Here is a 13854-nt window from a genome sequence, read left to right as displayed (position 1 = left end):
CCTAAACAGATCCCGCTCTCAGTTAAAAACAACCTGATATTCAAGGTTTATATAGGCTTATAATCTAGATGTAAACATATGCAATCTCAAAGGTATTGTCAGCCCCAATTGAAATAACCTTTTAATGGCATATTTTCCACTTTCTTGTAACTTACTGAATATAGGCTACACACGTGATGCCCAAGGATACAGATGACTTAATTTACTATCAATTTCTCTCTCACTCTGCTGGGAGCTCCTGGTGAAATGACATTTTGATTATTTCCATAGCTGGATAAATAAATGTTTCCCATTTTCATAAGGCTTCTGTACAGAATATAGTCTATTTCATATCTTTGTTTTAAAATTACAAGCATTCACTGTGCATTCTTACATTCAGTTTAGCATATTATCCTCATGATCATTACCTCAGAGACCCTACACAAGAAGCATATTACCTTCTAATTCATAAACTTACATCAACGCTTGATGATATACAGAACAAATTACAAGCCTAGCATTCATTTAATTTAGCTATATTCATTTTATCTTACAACCTTAAGTGTATAAACAATATATTTGTTCAATGTTCAACCAAGTCTTTGGTAAAACTAGAAATAATCACATGCAAAATTAGATGACAATAAAAATAGCAATTTTTATTCCCCCCCCCCCACCCCCCAATCTACAGTGTAAAATAAATCTTACCGTATAATACTTCAAAATACAATGGGTACAATATTCATAAAATAATCTGTTTTAATGTATATAATATCTCTGGTCAGTCTGGACATATATGGATTACACAATATGGGTTGAATAGAAAAATAAAAGACTAGGATATTTGGTTTCTGTTCATTATGGCTGAAAAATAACATGACAGCCATGTCATGTTTCAAATATTATGCAAATCACTAAAAGCCGCACTAGGTGGGACTTTGGAACCTGAGACTAGAAACAAAACTGTCCCCATTTTTAAGCAGTATGCATTGGCCCGGTTTCATAGACAGGGTTTAAATTAAGCCTGGATTAGGCCTTAGATAATTAAGACATTTAAGTATCTTTTATAAAAGTGCCATAAAAAATAAAAAATAAATTACTGATGTGCATATTGAGACAAAACAATGGCACTGATATATTTTAAGATATGTCAGTGCAAGTTAACATGCATTATAGTCTGGGACTAGGTGTGTCTGTGAAATTGGGGTATTATCTTTTAAATTATAATATTTTGAATCATGGTTAAAAACAATTAAAACCAAAAAATCTTATGACAGATCATCTGCAAATGGGCAAAAATAAGAATTGTGATTGGTAAGAATGTTTTTCGTAAATAGAAAAATAGTCCGCGTATGTCCAGAACACAGTTTAACTGTGTTTTATTTAAAATGACGCAACTTCTCCCATATCTGTCTATATATTGGCCCAGAAAATATTTGTACAATTTTGTACACTTTGTCACACTTAAAAAAATAATAATAATCAAACCAAAATATTAAACCAAATGGCATCTGCAAAAAAATAAAAGAAAACTTTTACCTGATGTCAAGGTCTTTTTTGTGGAGGTATAAAAACTCCTCCCCTCTAGTTGACACAGACGTTAAAAAAAAATCTATTTCTTATAAATTAGTGTGCTTGAGATGCCACTTGTTTTGATATTTTGCCACTGTACATAATGCAAATACATTGATGCCCTTTTAAGTGTGGCTTAAGTGTCTAAAACTGTTGGGGGTCACTAAGCATGAAGCATGAAACACATTAATCAACAAATCATGGTCACATGTACAGTATTACTACAGAATACAGATAGAGAATAGAATGGCTCAGGACTTGCTTTACTGAATACTGAGAGTTGCAAAAAAAAAAAAAAGTACAGCTGGTTTGGGTCACTGTGGTGCAATTCTGGAAATCTGGGTAACATGATGCAGTATATAAATACATAACTCTTTACAACTTTTAAAAAAAAAAATGTTTGCCTTTCTTTAAAACAAAAAGAACATTTAATTTCACATACGTATGTCAAAGCCTTTACAATTAAAAAGCACAACAATATTTAGAATGACAAAATAAATGAACTATGCTTTAAAAACACACACAAATGCAAACATGGCACAAAGCACATTAGAATTTCATAGACCAGTAAAGATACAACACAGGGCAGTCACTACAAAAAGGGGGACACTAAAGCAGAATTATGTTTACACTCAACTAAAATGTTATTCATACAATGCTTCAATCAAGATCAAAGCTCTTTTCTAAAAATGTGTGAATGCAGTCAGAAGTCATAATACACTATAGATCCTTTTCCACTTGTCTTTGTTCCATTATATTTTCAAATAGTAAAAAACATAATTTATTTGGATTTTTTATACCCAATAGCCATTCAGTATGTATTTATTACATTTGTATGTATGTATGTATTGTTCATTAAATTGCAATTTAACCACTTTAATGTGTTATTTTGTAATGAATAAGTTGGAGAACGTTAAGCATAGTGGCATGTTGGATTTTTGACATTGTTTCTGAGCTCTGAGCAGTTACCATAACTGATAGCATTGAGGGGGAAAAACATAGTAACACATCTTTAATAAAATTCTCATTACAGAACATCACATTTTGCTACACACTTAAAGATTCATATTCCACAGATCAGAAATATTTGTTGGGGTAAACAATAGTCAACTGACACAATAACAAAATGATGAAGGCAGAGTGAAAGAAGAGACTGTTGAAAATTAAGAGAAAGAAGGAGAAATAGATAGATGGACGGACTGATGGAGTTATGGATGGATGGTCAGACAAACATCTACATCTCATGGGAGAGGACTTCATGCTCAGGTATGCCATTGGCGTGGATTGCTTGCTGCCCGTTTGGTTGTGTGTTGTTCTCATTGAGTCTGCGTACGCGGTACATCTCGTAATGGATGCTGCTTGCAATATCTTTGATGTTCTGCATGTGAGTTCTAGAACAGCGAAAACAGACACAGAGTAAACACTTATAGCCTATTGAAATATGTATTAACAAATGAACTGTAGTCTTGTTTATCCAAGAACTGAAATGTTGAATTGTAGAATACCTGATGAGCAGGTCCCGCAAATAGGCAAACTCGCAGTGTGTGGTGTTCTCAACTGCAAAAACAATTAGAAAAGGGAAGATGGTGTGGTTTTAGAGAGTATTTCAGTCATGAAAAAACATTAACAAATTATTTATATAACATATTGTATAATTCAATTCACATTTATTTGTATAGTACCTTTCACAATACATATCGTTTTAGAGTGATCTGTTTTCAAAGGTGACTATGTCCAAGTACATACATACAGTATATGCTACAAATCATGCAATTAGCTAACAATGTATTAATTTAAGGCAGGAACAATGAGCTCATTGAAGTGATTATTACAAGCTGTGAACATAATGATTACAATAAAGAAAAATTTAGCATTGGTGCGTGTTAAATAAACAGTCTATCTGCAACTGTATGTTTCTATATTTGCTATTGTGCTTGAGGTGTGCTAGCATTTTATTGCCACTAGATAGCAGTGCAGTAAAACAGATGACATCAGAGTTAAGCATATTTGAGCAGCAAAATGCTTCTTTAAATGGATAGTTGACCCAAAAATCACACTTTTAAAAAATGTTGGTAACCCATTGACTTTTAAAGTAGGAAAAAAACAAAAAACAAAAAACAACAACAACAACATATATATATAGTTGTTGTTGGTTTTTGTTTTTTATTATATATATTCCATAAATATATATATATAAATATATATATATAAATATATATATATATATATATATATATATATATATATATATATATATATATATATATATATATATATATATATATATATATATATGGAAATCAATGGTGCCGTCAGCTACTGTAAGTAACATCACATTTAAAATAGACTACCGAGACACTGAGTGTGTGCATGAATGCATACAGACTCTTAAAAGACCCCATTAATTAAGGAAATTTAACATTTTTGGATTCTGTTGATTTTTGGTAAAAAAAATAACATGCAGGGCTGATTAATATTAAATAAATATGGCAATATGGGGTAATGTAAGAAGAAGAATGTGGTGAGAAAGACAAACATAAAGCAACTAGGCATGGAATGATAAATTAGACTAGAGAATATATAGAAATTATTTGTATGAGTTAAAAATAGAGGACGTAAACTGTTTACGTCCTCTATTTTTAACTCGTACACACATACTGACTCTCTAAATACTATTTGCCTAAAAGGTCACGTGAGCTGATCTGTGCTCCTATTGTTAATCACATTTTCATTGTAAATCAATGACCTCCGGTCACTGCAAATAACTGTTTGTGTGAATGCCACTTTACTCTTATTTATACCATACAAAGACATCTTCAATAAGAAGACTGCACTCACAGCACTTTCAACACTCTTCACATATTAATGCGATATGATAGTTACTACTTTCAATCAATTCAATTTTACCACTCTCTTGTCTATGCAAGGTAGAGCTTTTCAAATTAATATTGATCAAATGTTTTCTATGTGAAGGAGTAGTTTGAATTCTCGGTAACTAAGATTCGGGTCCAGGAACTTGATTTGCTCTTGGCAGCAAGAATGAGAACCACACAGATGTGAATGTCTGTGTATATTAGGGCTATAAACTGAATAAAATTGTTTATCAATTATTTTAATTCTATACAGCAATTAATGTCATATATGATAATGTCATATGTAGCTAAACTACAATAACTAGATTACATTTTCATATACATTTTTAAACATTACAGAATGAACACTTATTTTCCATTTGAATAAATGTTTTAATGACAAAATATGAATTGCATTAAACATTAAAGTAATCGGATACATTAACTTAGCCCTAGTGTGTAAATGTATATTGTCTAAGATATCCTGTAGAGAGCATTTGTGATGTGGCTCTTTAAAAGTTTGACTGTTTAAATCTTGAGAATCTGTTTAAATACAGTAAATCAATAACAGTGATGTAGGATGATGTGGACATGAGTACCGGTACATGAATTTCCTTACACACACAACCAAATGTTTTTAAATAAAAAAAAGAAGCACAGGACACTAATCCAAGAACAAAGATTACTGCCAGAGAGGATGTGCAGATGTGAGTTTGGGCAAGAAAATGTAAGACTAAAGAAAAGTGTTGTGTGTGTTACCTGGTAAATCCTACATTATGGGGACAAAATGTCACCACAAAAATGGTCATTTACGAAATCCTTGTGGGGACTTTTTTTTTAATTTTTTTTGTGAAAAAATGCATAAAGTTTTGTGGGATGGTTAGGTTTAGGGGTAGGGTTAGTGTAGGGGGATAGAATATACAGTTTGTACATTATACAAATCATGAAATCTATGAAAAGTCCCCATATAACATGAAAACGTACGTGTGTGTTAGTGTAGGGGGATAGAATATACAGTTTGTACATTATACAAATCATGAAATCTATGAAAAGTCCCCATATAACATGAAAACGTACGTGTGTGTTAGTGTAGGGGGATAGAATATACAGTTTGTACATTATACAAATCATGAAATCTATGAAAAGTCCCCATATAACATGAAAACGTGTGTGTGTGTGTGTGTGTGTGTGTGTGTGTGTGTGTGTGTGTGTGTGTGTGTGTGTGTGTGTGTGTGTGTGTGTGTGTGTGTGTGTGAGACCTTCTACTGTCCCCCATCTTGTTTTCCTGCCCAGAAGTCTTTTTCCATTGACCTGATATTCTTGATCACTTCCCACCACAGCAAAAGGGATCATCTCCTATAACACATATCACATGGAAACCCTCAATATACAAAACAAACACTTCTAATAACGATATACAGCCCAGCCAGGCTGAAACCAAAAGACTACTCCATGAAGTGTGTCATAAACAAGACAGCTCTTTTCAACGCATACACCAATAAAAGTGATAAAGATATAGTGACAAGTAGACATACCCTGATCTTCTCATTAATCATTCTGTCTTCTGCATCCTCATCAAACTCCTTTTGAGGATAGATGTCGATTTCATTGGCTCGCAAGTCCTCTCTTATCTGCACATGCACACAACAGAAAAAAAAATCATGAATCATTGTTTAGTTCTTTGTTCATCTATGGAGGACATGCATGCATGCATGTGCACAGAACATTAGGTTATGTAATTATTTATGAGGCATCCTATACAGAAAGAGGGCTAATTATCTAGTCAACAAAAGAGGATTATTCATTAAAAAAAAAATAATAAGTAAAGGCCTCAAGAAAAAACATTACATTAAAGAAATAGTTCACCTGAAAAAGAAAATTTGGTCATAATTTACTTGTTGCAAACCTGCATGGAACACAGAAGAAACGCTAAAGAATGTACCGGTTGCCCTTTTCCATGAAATAAATAGGGTTTGGAGAGTTCAAGCTTCAAAAAGGATGCAATGGCATCATAAAAATGTACCATTCATCTCAATATATTCCAAATCATCAGAAGCTATACAGTAAATTTTTGTGATGTACAAAAATGTCAAAGTTTTTCACTGATAATTTCCCCTCTTTTGAGCTGTTAACTATTGACTTGGTGATTTGAAGTTGAGAAAAGAATTAGTCCTATTTGTAAACAAATAATTTAGACCTTTTCCACATAATGAAAGAGATCCAAGTTTCAAGTAGTCCATACTTGTGTCAAATGACAAAACGTCCAACATATGGATTCTGAACACTTGAAATATAGTGTAGTCATATGGACCAATGTTATTTTCAAATTATTTATATACTATTATAGTATTTATTAATATTTTGAATTATCTTTTATTTTTATATTTTTGATTTCACTTTAAGTTTAGTTTAAGTTTTAGTACTTATTTTGTTACTTATTTTGTTGTTTGTCATGCTTTTACTTGTTTTATATATATATTAGGGCTGTGAAAATAACGCATTAATTTCGATGTTAATTAATTAAACGTTAATTAATCTGAGAAAAAATAACGCGTAAAAAAAAATAACGCTGATTAAACCATTCCGTATTGACCTTTGAACCTGGAGCCGTTCTAGCCACCATTCGACTGTAAAATGAAGGAGGGAGACGAGAACACGCTGGCAGGAGAAAGAGTTACCTAAAGAGGTATATTTTGGATATGTAAGATATAATGTGAGAGAATATGTACAGAAACCAATGAGATGCTACAACTGTCAGGAGTTTGGACATACTGCTAAAATGTGTAAGGGGAAAAGAAGGTGTGCTAGATGTGGAGGTGAACATGAATATGGGATGTGTGGTGAGGGAACAAAACCTAAATGTTGTAACTGCGGAGGAAATCATAGTGTGGCATACTGGGGATGTGAAGCACTTAAAAAAGAGGTGGAGGTGCAGAAGATAAGACTAAAAGAGAAGGTGTCATATGCTGAAGCAGTTAAGATGAATGGACAGAGGAATCAGAATATAGAGGGAAGAGTGAATAAAGGACAAGAGGAAATGGATGATCAGCAAGGGATGAGGAAAGCATGGATAGAAAAAAAGAAACTGGTCACATTCATTGCAGGAGTAATTAATGCAACACATGAGATTAAGTCAAAAACAGAAATAATTCAAGTAATTGTGAAAGCGGCAGAACACCACTTGGACATGATAGGGCTGAAGTGGGAGGAAATAAATGATGAACTCAGGATGCAAGCAAGCCAGGAGACATCATGATTAGGTTTTTAATCCTAATAATGCTGATTTTACAATGGAATGCGAGAAGTCTCTTAGCTAATGGGCAGGATTTTAAGCAATTTGTTGGTAGTAGGGTAGAAAAACCAGAGATAGTGTGCATTCAAGAAACTTGGTTAAGACCTCAATTGGATTTTGTTTTATATGATTATGTGGCGGTAAGGTATGATAGAAGGGAGGGGGGAGGAGGAGGGTGTGTTACATTTATAAAGCAAGGAATACCGTATAAAATTTTAGGAGTGGGAAATGAACAAGAATATGTAGTAGTGAAAGTATGGGCAGGAAAGAGAGAGTTGGTGATTTGTAATTATTATAATCCTTGTAAAAGACTAGAGAAAACTAAGCTAGAAAAGATAGAGGGACGAAATTGTAATAATATTATATGGTGTGGGGATTTTAATGGACATAATACTTTGTGGGGGAGTAAAAAAAGTGATTACAATGGTCAAATAATAGAAGAAATGATAGATGAGAAGAATTTAGTGTGCTTAAATAATGGTGTAGGTACAAGAATTGATGTTAACACTGGAAAAGAATCAGTATTAGATCTCACATTAGTTTCAAATAAAATTGCAGCAAGATGTGATTGGACAGTGCATAAGGATGGCACAATAGGCAGTGATCATTATCCGGTGTGGTGTAAAATAAATATAGAGGTAGTATGGAGTATTGGGGAAGCAAGTGGGAAATGGATTTTTGAGAAAGCTGATTGGGGAAAATTCCAGAAGGAAAGTAATAGGTTGTTTAGGCAAATTAAAGATGAATTTAGTGTTGAAATATTAGATAACCAAATTAAGCAAGGTATAATATCAGCAGCAGCAGAATCCATTCCCAAGAGTAAAGGAAGATGTAAAAAGAAAGCAGTGCCATGGTGGGATGGAAAATGTAAAGAAGCAGTGAAAAATAGAAACAAAGCATTTAGATTAGTTAAAAGAACACATAATTATGATCATTTGATTCAGTATAAACAAGCGCAGGCAATAGTAAGGAGGATAATCAGACAGACAAAAAGAACATTCTGGAAATCTTATTGTGACACAATAGGAAATACAACTCAAATAGGTGAAATATGGGGAATGATTAAAAAGATGGGGGGGGGGGGGGGGGGTAAAAGAGAATGGAATTATCCAGTTCTGACTGAAGGAAATGAGAATGCGATAACAAATAAGGAAAAGGTAGAGATGATGGCAAAACGTTTTGTTAGTATAAACAGTTCTAATAACTTGTCAGAAGAAGGAAGAATAGCAATAGAAAGAACAAAAGCGCAGTATAAGGATGTGATATGCAGGAAAGATAATGGGGATGAGGAACAAGATGCTCCTTTTAGCATGGGAGAGTTGCAGAGAGCGCTGGATAGGTCAGGGAAACGGCTCCAGGAAAAGATGAAGTGTGTTACAGTATGTTAAAACATCTAAGTATAGAGGGTTTGGGGAAATTATTAAATTTATACAACAAGGTGTGGGAGGAAGGGAGACTTCCACAAAGCTGGAAAGAGGCAATAATTATTCCAATAAGGAAGCCTGGAAAGGATCCAAGTAATCCTGGTAGTTACAGACCAATTGCATTAACATCGCATATATGTAAGATAATGGAACGTATGATAAATGAAAGACTAATATACCTTTTAGAGAGTAGAAATAAAATGGCTAGATGTCAAAGTGGTTTTAGAAAAGGAAGAAATACAATGGATCCTGTGATAATTTTGGAGGAGGAAATAAGGAAGGCACAAGTGAATAAAGAAACTGTAGTAGCAGTATTCTTTGATGTGGAGAAAGCATACGATATGCTGTGGAAAGAGGGTCTCTTAATCAAATTACATTTAATGGGAGTTGGAGGGAAAATGTTTAATTGGATTATGGATTTCTTAAATAGAAGGAATATACAGGTGAAAATTGGGGTAGATTTATCAAAGCAATATGTTGTAGAAAATGGAACACCACAGGGAAGTGTGGTTAGTCCAACTTTATTCTCCATTATGATTAATGATATTTATTTAAATTTTCCAGGGGATATAGGGAGGTCTTTATTCGCAGATGATGGTGCTATATGGAAGAAAGGTAGAAATGTTGAGTATATTTTAAAGAAGATGCAGGAAGGAATTGATCAAGTTGAAAATTGGGGATTAAAATGGGGATTTAAGTTTTCAGTGGAAAAATCAAAAGTAATGTTTTTTACAAATAAAAAGAAGAATAAGGAAATTAAGCTGAAAATGTATGGAAGTATATTAGAGAAAGTAGAATGTTTTCGTTTCTTGGGATTATACTTTGACACAAAACTAACATGGAGAGAACATATAAAGTATACAGTTAATAAATGTAAGAAAGTGCTAAATGTGATGAGATGTCTTGCAGGGTTGGAGTGGGGTGCAAGTGTTTCAGCTTTAAAATATATATACATTGCTTTAATAAGATCTAAATTAGACTATGGGAGTGTTGCGTATGGGTCAGCAGCAAAGACAACGTTAGCTGAATTGGATATTGTGCAAGCGTGTGCCTTAAGAATATGTTTAGGGGCAATTAAAACTTCCCCAGTATGTGCACTTCAGGTGGAGGGAGGTGAAATGCCATTGTGGCTTCGACGGAAACAACTAACTGCAAACTATTGGATAAATCTTCGAGGGCATGAGGATAGTCATCCAACAAAAAAGGTATTACAGAAGTGTTGGGAAAAGGAGAGAAGAAAGAAAGAAAGTTTTGGCTGGACAGGTGATTTAATTGCAAAAGAAATGGAAGTGTATAATAAAAGATTTGCTAATACTGTGTTATGGCCTGTTAAGCCAATTTGGACATTGGAAATTCCGAAGGTTGATCTAGAGCTTTTAGTAATTAAAGGTTGTAACAGAAATATAGATATAATCAATGAATATTTTAAATATAAGAGCAAGTATAAAGACAATACGGAGATTTATACAGATGGGTCAAAGGACCTACAAACAGATGCGACAGGGTATACATCGGTATACATCCCTAAATATGAGATAGGAATTAGCAAAAGAACATCTGACAGCATAAATGTTTATGCAGTTGAATTATGTGCTATACTTGTTGCATTAGAATGGATTGAACAATGCAGGGATATTAACATTCTAGTATGCAGTGACTCAGTATCAGCTCTTATGAGTATGAAGACTGGAAAAGCTAGTAGTCATCAAGAAATATTATATGAAATCTTGTTTTTAAATTCAAGGGTATGTAGACAAGGGAAAAATATAACATATACAGGTGCTGGTCATAAAATTAGAATATCATCAAAAAGTTGATTTATTTCAAGAATTCAACTTAACAGGTGAAACTAATATATTATATAGACTCATTACATGCAAAGTGAGATATTTCAAGCCTTTATTTGTTATAATTTTGATGATTATGGCTTACAGCTTATGAAACCCACAAAATCAAAATCCCAGAAAATTAGAATATTACATGAAATCACACAGTAATTACACAGTGATACCATGGTCATTGAACCAGGTTTTGGTTATTTTGGCAGTGTGGGCAGGTGCAAATCCTGCTGGGAAATAAAGTCAGCATCTCCATAAAGCTTGTCTGCTGAAGGAAGCATGAAGTGCTCTGAACATGTCCTGGTAGACGGCTGCGTTGAGTGGACAGCACAGTGGACCAACACCAGCCGATGACATGGCTCCCCAAACCAACACAGACTGTGGAAACTTCACACTGGACTTCAAGCATCTTGGATTGTGTGCCTCTCCATTCTTCCTCCAGACTCTGGGACCTTGGTTTCCAAATGAGATGCAAAATTTGTTCTCATCAGAAAAGAGGACTTTGGTCCACTGTGCTTTATTAAATCCAGAGTCAACGCAGCCGTCTACCAGGACATTTCCAGAGCACTTCATGCTGACTTCATTCTCCAGCAGGATTTGCACCTGCCCACACTGCCAAAAGAACCAAAACCTGGTTCAATGACCATGGTATCACTGTGTAATTACTGTGTGATTTCATGTAATATTCTAATTTTCTGGGATTTTGATTTCGTGGGTTTCATAATATGTAAGCCATAATCATCAAAATTATAACAAATAAAGGCTTGAAATATCTCACTTTGCATGTAACGAGTCTATATAATATATTAGTTTCACCTGTTAAGTTGAATTCTTGAAATAAATCAACTTTCTGATGATATTCTAATTTTATGACCAGCACCTGTATGTGGATACCAGCACATGTGGGCATACAGGGAAATGAGAAAGTTGATAAATTGGCAAAAAAGGCAACAAAAAAAGAGCATGTTGACATTGAAATTAAATTGTCAAATAAGATAATGGAAATATGGCAACATCAATGGGATCATGAAAGTAAAGGAAGACAACTATACATGATTCAAAATAAAATAGGTAGTATAAGAGAGATGTCAAATAGAAGGACAGAACAAGTGGTAATAACAAGACTTAGGATTGGGCATTGTAAGTTAAATGGAACTCTTCGTATGTTAGGAAAACATCCCACAGGCCAATGCGATGAATGTCAAGAGGAGGAAACAGTTAGTCACATTTTTATGTCATGCAGGAAATTTTTAAAAGAAAGACAAGAGTTGAAATATAGCTTACAAGAAATTGGTATAGGACAGTACAATGTAAAAAGTATATTAGGATGTGGAAAGAATGAGCAAGGAAAGAAATATATGTTTTATTTTTTAAAGAGGACTGGACTGGAAAGAAGAATATAATCAATAAGTGACATGATAATAGACAGCAGATGGCAGTAATGTAACATATTGGATACCAACTGCCTTAAAAACCCAAAGAAGAAGAAGAAGAAGAAGAAGAACACACTGGCGCTGCCTGGATCATTGATTGGAACATTTACTTATAAAAAACAGCCAGCATTTCAACGTTGATTCACCGGTGAACGTAAGGGACCAAGGTCGAATCAATGTTGGATTATGTTTCGATTGTGCAAAACGAATCAACGTTGAAATCGTGACGTTGTTTCACCGTCTCTTCTTTCAAAGTTTTAAAGATTGTATGTCGACGTTGAACCAATGTTGAATTATGCTTCGGTTTTGCAAATTGAATCAACGTTGATATCGTGACGTTGTTTCACCATCTTACCTTTCATCATGGGATAATACAATTGTACATTCAATTACAACCTAGTTTGCAGTTGAAACATGAGTCATGACAATGCTGACTGAATTTGTGATTAACTGTACACTAAAATATTGTTAACTGTCAAATTACTTGCAGCAATGGCTTAACACATTTAATAAAAATATAACACATGCTCAAGATTGTAAAACAAGTTTTATTCTGAAAAAACAAAAGTCTAAAAATACTTTCTAAAACAGATGAAAAACATCTCAAACTTTAAATTGCAGCATTTTCGAAGTAACGTTAATGTTAAAAAACCTGTAGAAGCAAGCGTAAATAATGTTTATAATTTAATGTTTAATATTAAATGTATAATTTAATAATGTTCAATAATTTAATAATGTTCAATTGTATTGTATTGTATTGATTATTTGCTAGGCACAATTATTTCAATGCTCACCCTTTGAACATTTGAACATTATTTCAATAACATGTTCAACACAATTATTAATAATAATGTTCAATTATTTGAACAGTGAAAATAATAATAAAAGAGTTTTTGAACTTTAATGTCACTAATGCTGATTATTCATTGATTCATTTGAATTGAAATATTTAATACTTTCACAGCAAAAATTATGTATGCGATTAATTAATTACAAAGCCTCTAATTAATTAGATTTTTTTTTAATCGAGTCCCGGCCCTAATATATATATATATATATATATATATATATATATATATATATATATATATATATATATATATATATATATATATATATATATATATATACACTCACCTAAAGGATTATTAGGAACACCTGTTCAATTTCTCATTAATGCAATTATCTAATCAACCAATCACATGGCAGTTGCTTCAATGCATTTAGGGGTGTGGTCCTGGTCAAGACAATCTCCTGAACTCCAAACTGAATGTCAGAATGGGAAAGCAATTTTGAGCGTGGCATGGTTGTTGGTGCCAGATGGGCCGGTCTGAGTATTTCACAATCTGCTCAGTTACTGGGATTTTCACGCACAACCATTTCTAGGGTTTACAAAGAATGGTGTGAAAAGGGAAAAACATCCAGTATGCGGCAATCCTGTGGGCGAAAATGCCTTGTTGATGC

The 13854-nt window shown here is 33.4% G+C and overlaps 1 protein-coding gene across 4 annotated transcripts in view; it reads right to left on the bottom strand.

Moving 5' to 3' along the window:
* Positions 1-614: 614 nt before the first annotated feature.
* The window catches only part of septin9b (septin 9b), a 180330-nt gene continuing 167090 nt past the window's right edge, over positions 615-13854 (bottom strand). For all 4 annotated transcript variants that reach the window (XM_079883228.1, XM_079883229.1, XM_079883230.1 and 1 more), the window contains 4 exons: positions 5939-6034; positions 5663-5759; positions 3057-3108; positions 615-2942 (listed from right to left, as the gene is read on the bottom strand). In XM_079883228.1, coding sequence (XP_079739354.1) covers positions 2786-2942; positions 3057-3108; positions 5663-5759; positions 5939-6034 — 402 coding nt within the window. In that variant the 3' untranslated portion in view covers positions 615-2785. The remainder of the gene's footprint in view (positions 2943-3056; positions 3109-5662; positions 5760-5938; positions 6035-13854) is intronic.

This window comes from Squalius cephalus, assembly GCF_949319135.1.
Source record: "Squalius cephalus genome assembly, chromosome: 10".
Lineage (NCBI taxonomy): Eukaryota > Metazoa > Chordata > Actinopteri > Cypriniformes > Leuciscidae > Squalius > Squalius cephalus.
Note: the sequence above shows the minus strand (reverse complement) of the source record. Positions and strands in the feature narration are given on the sequence as shown.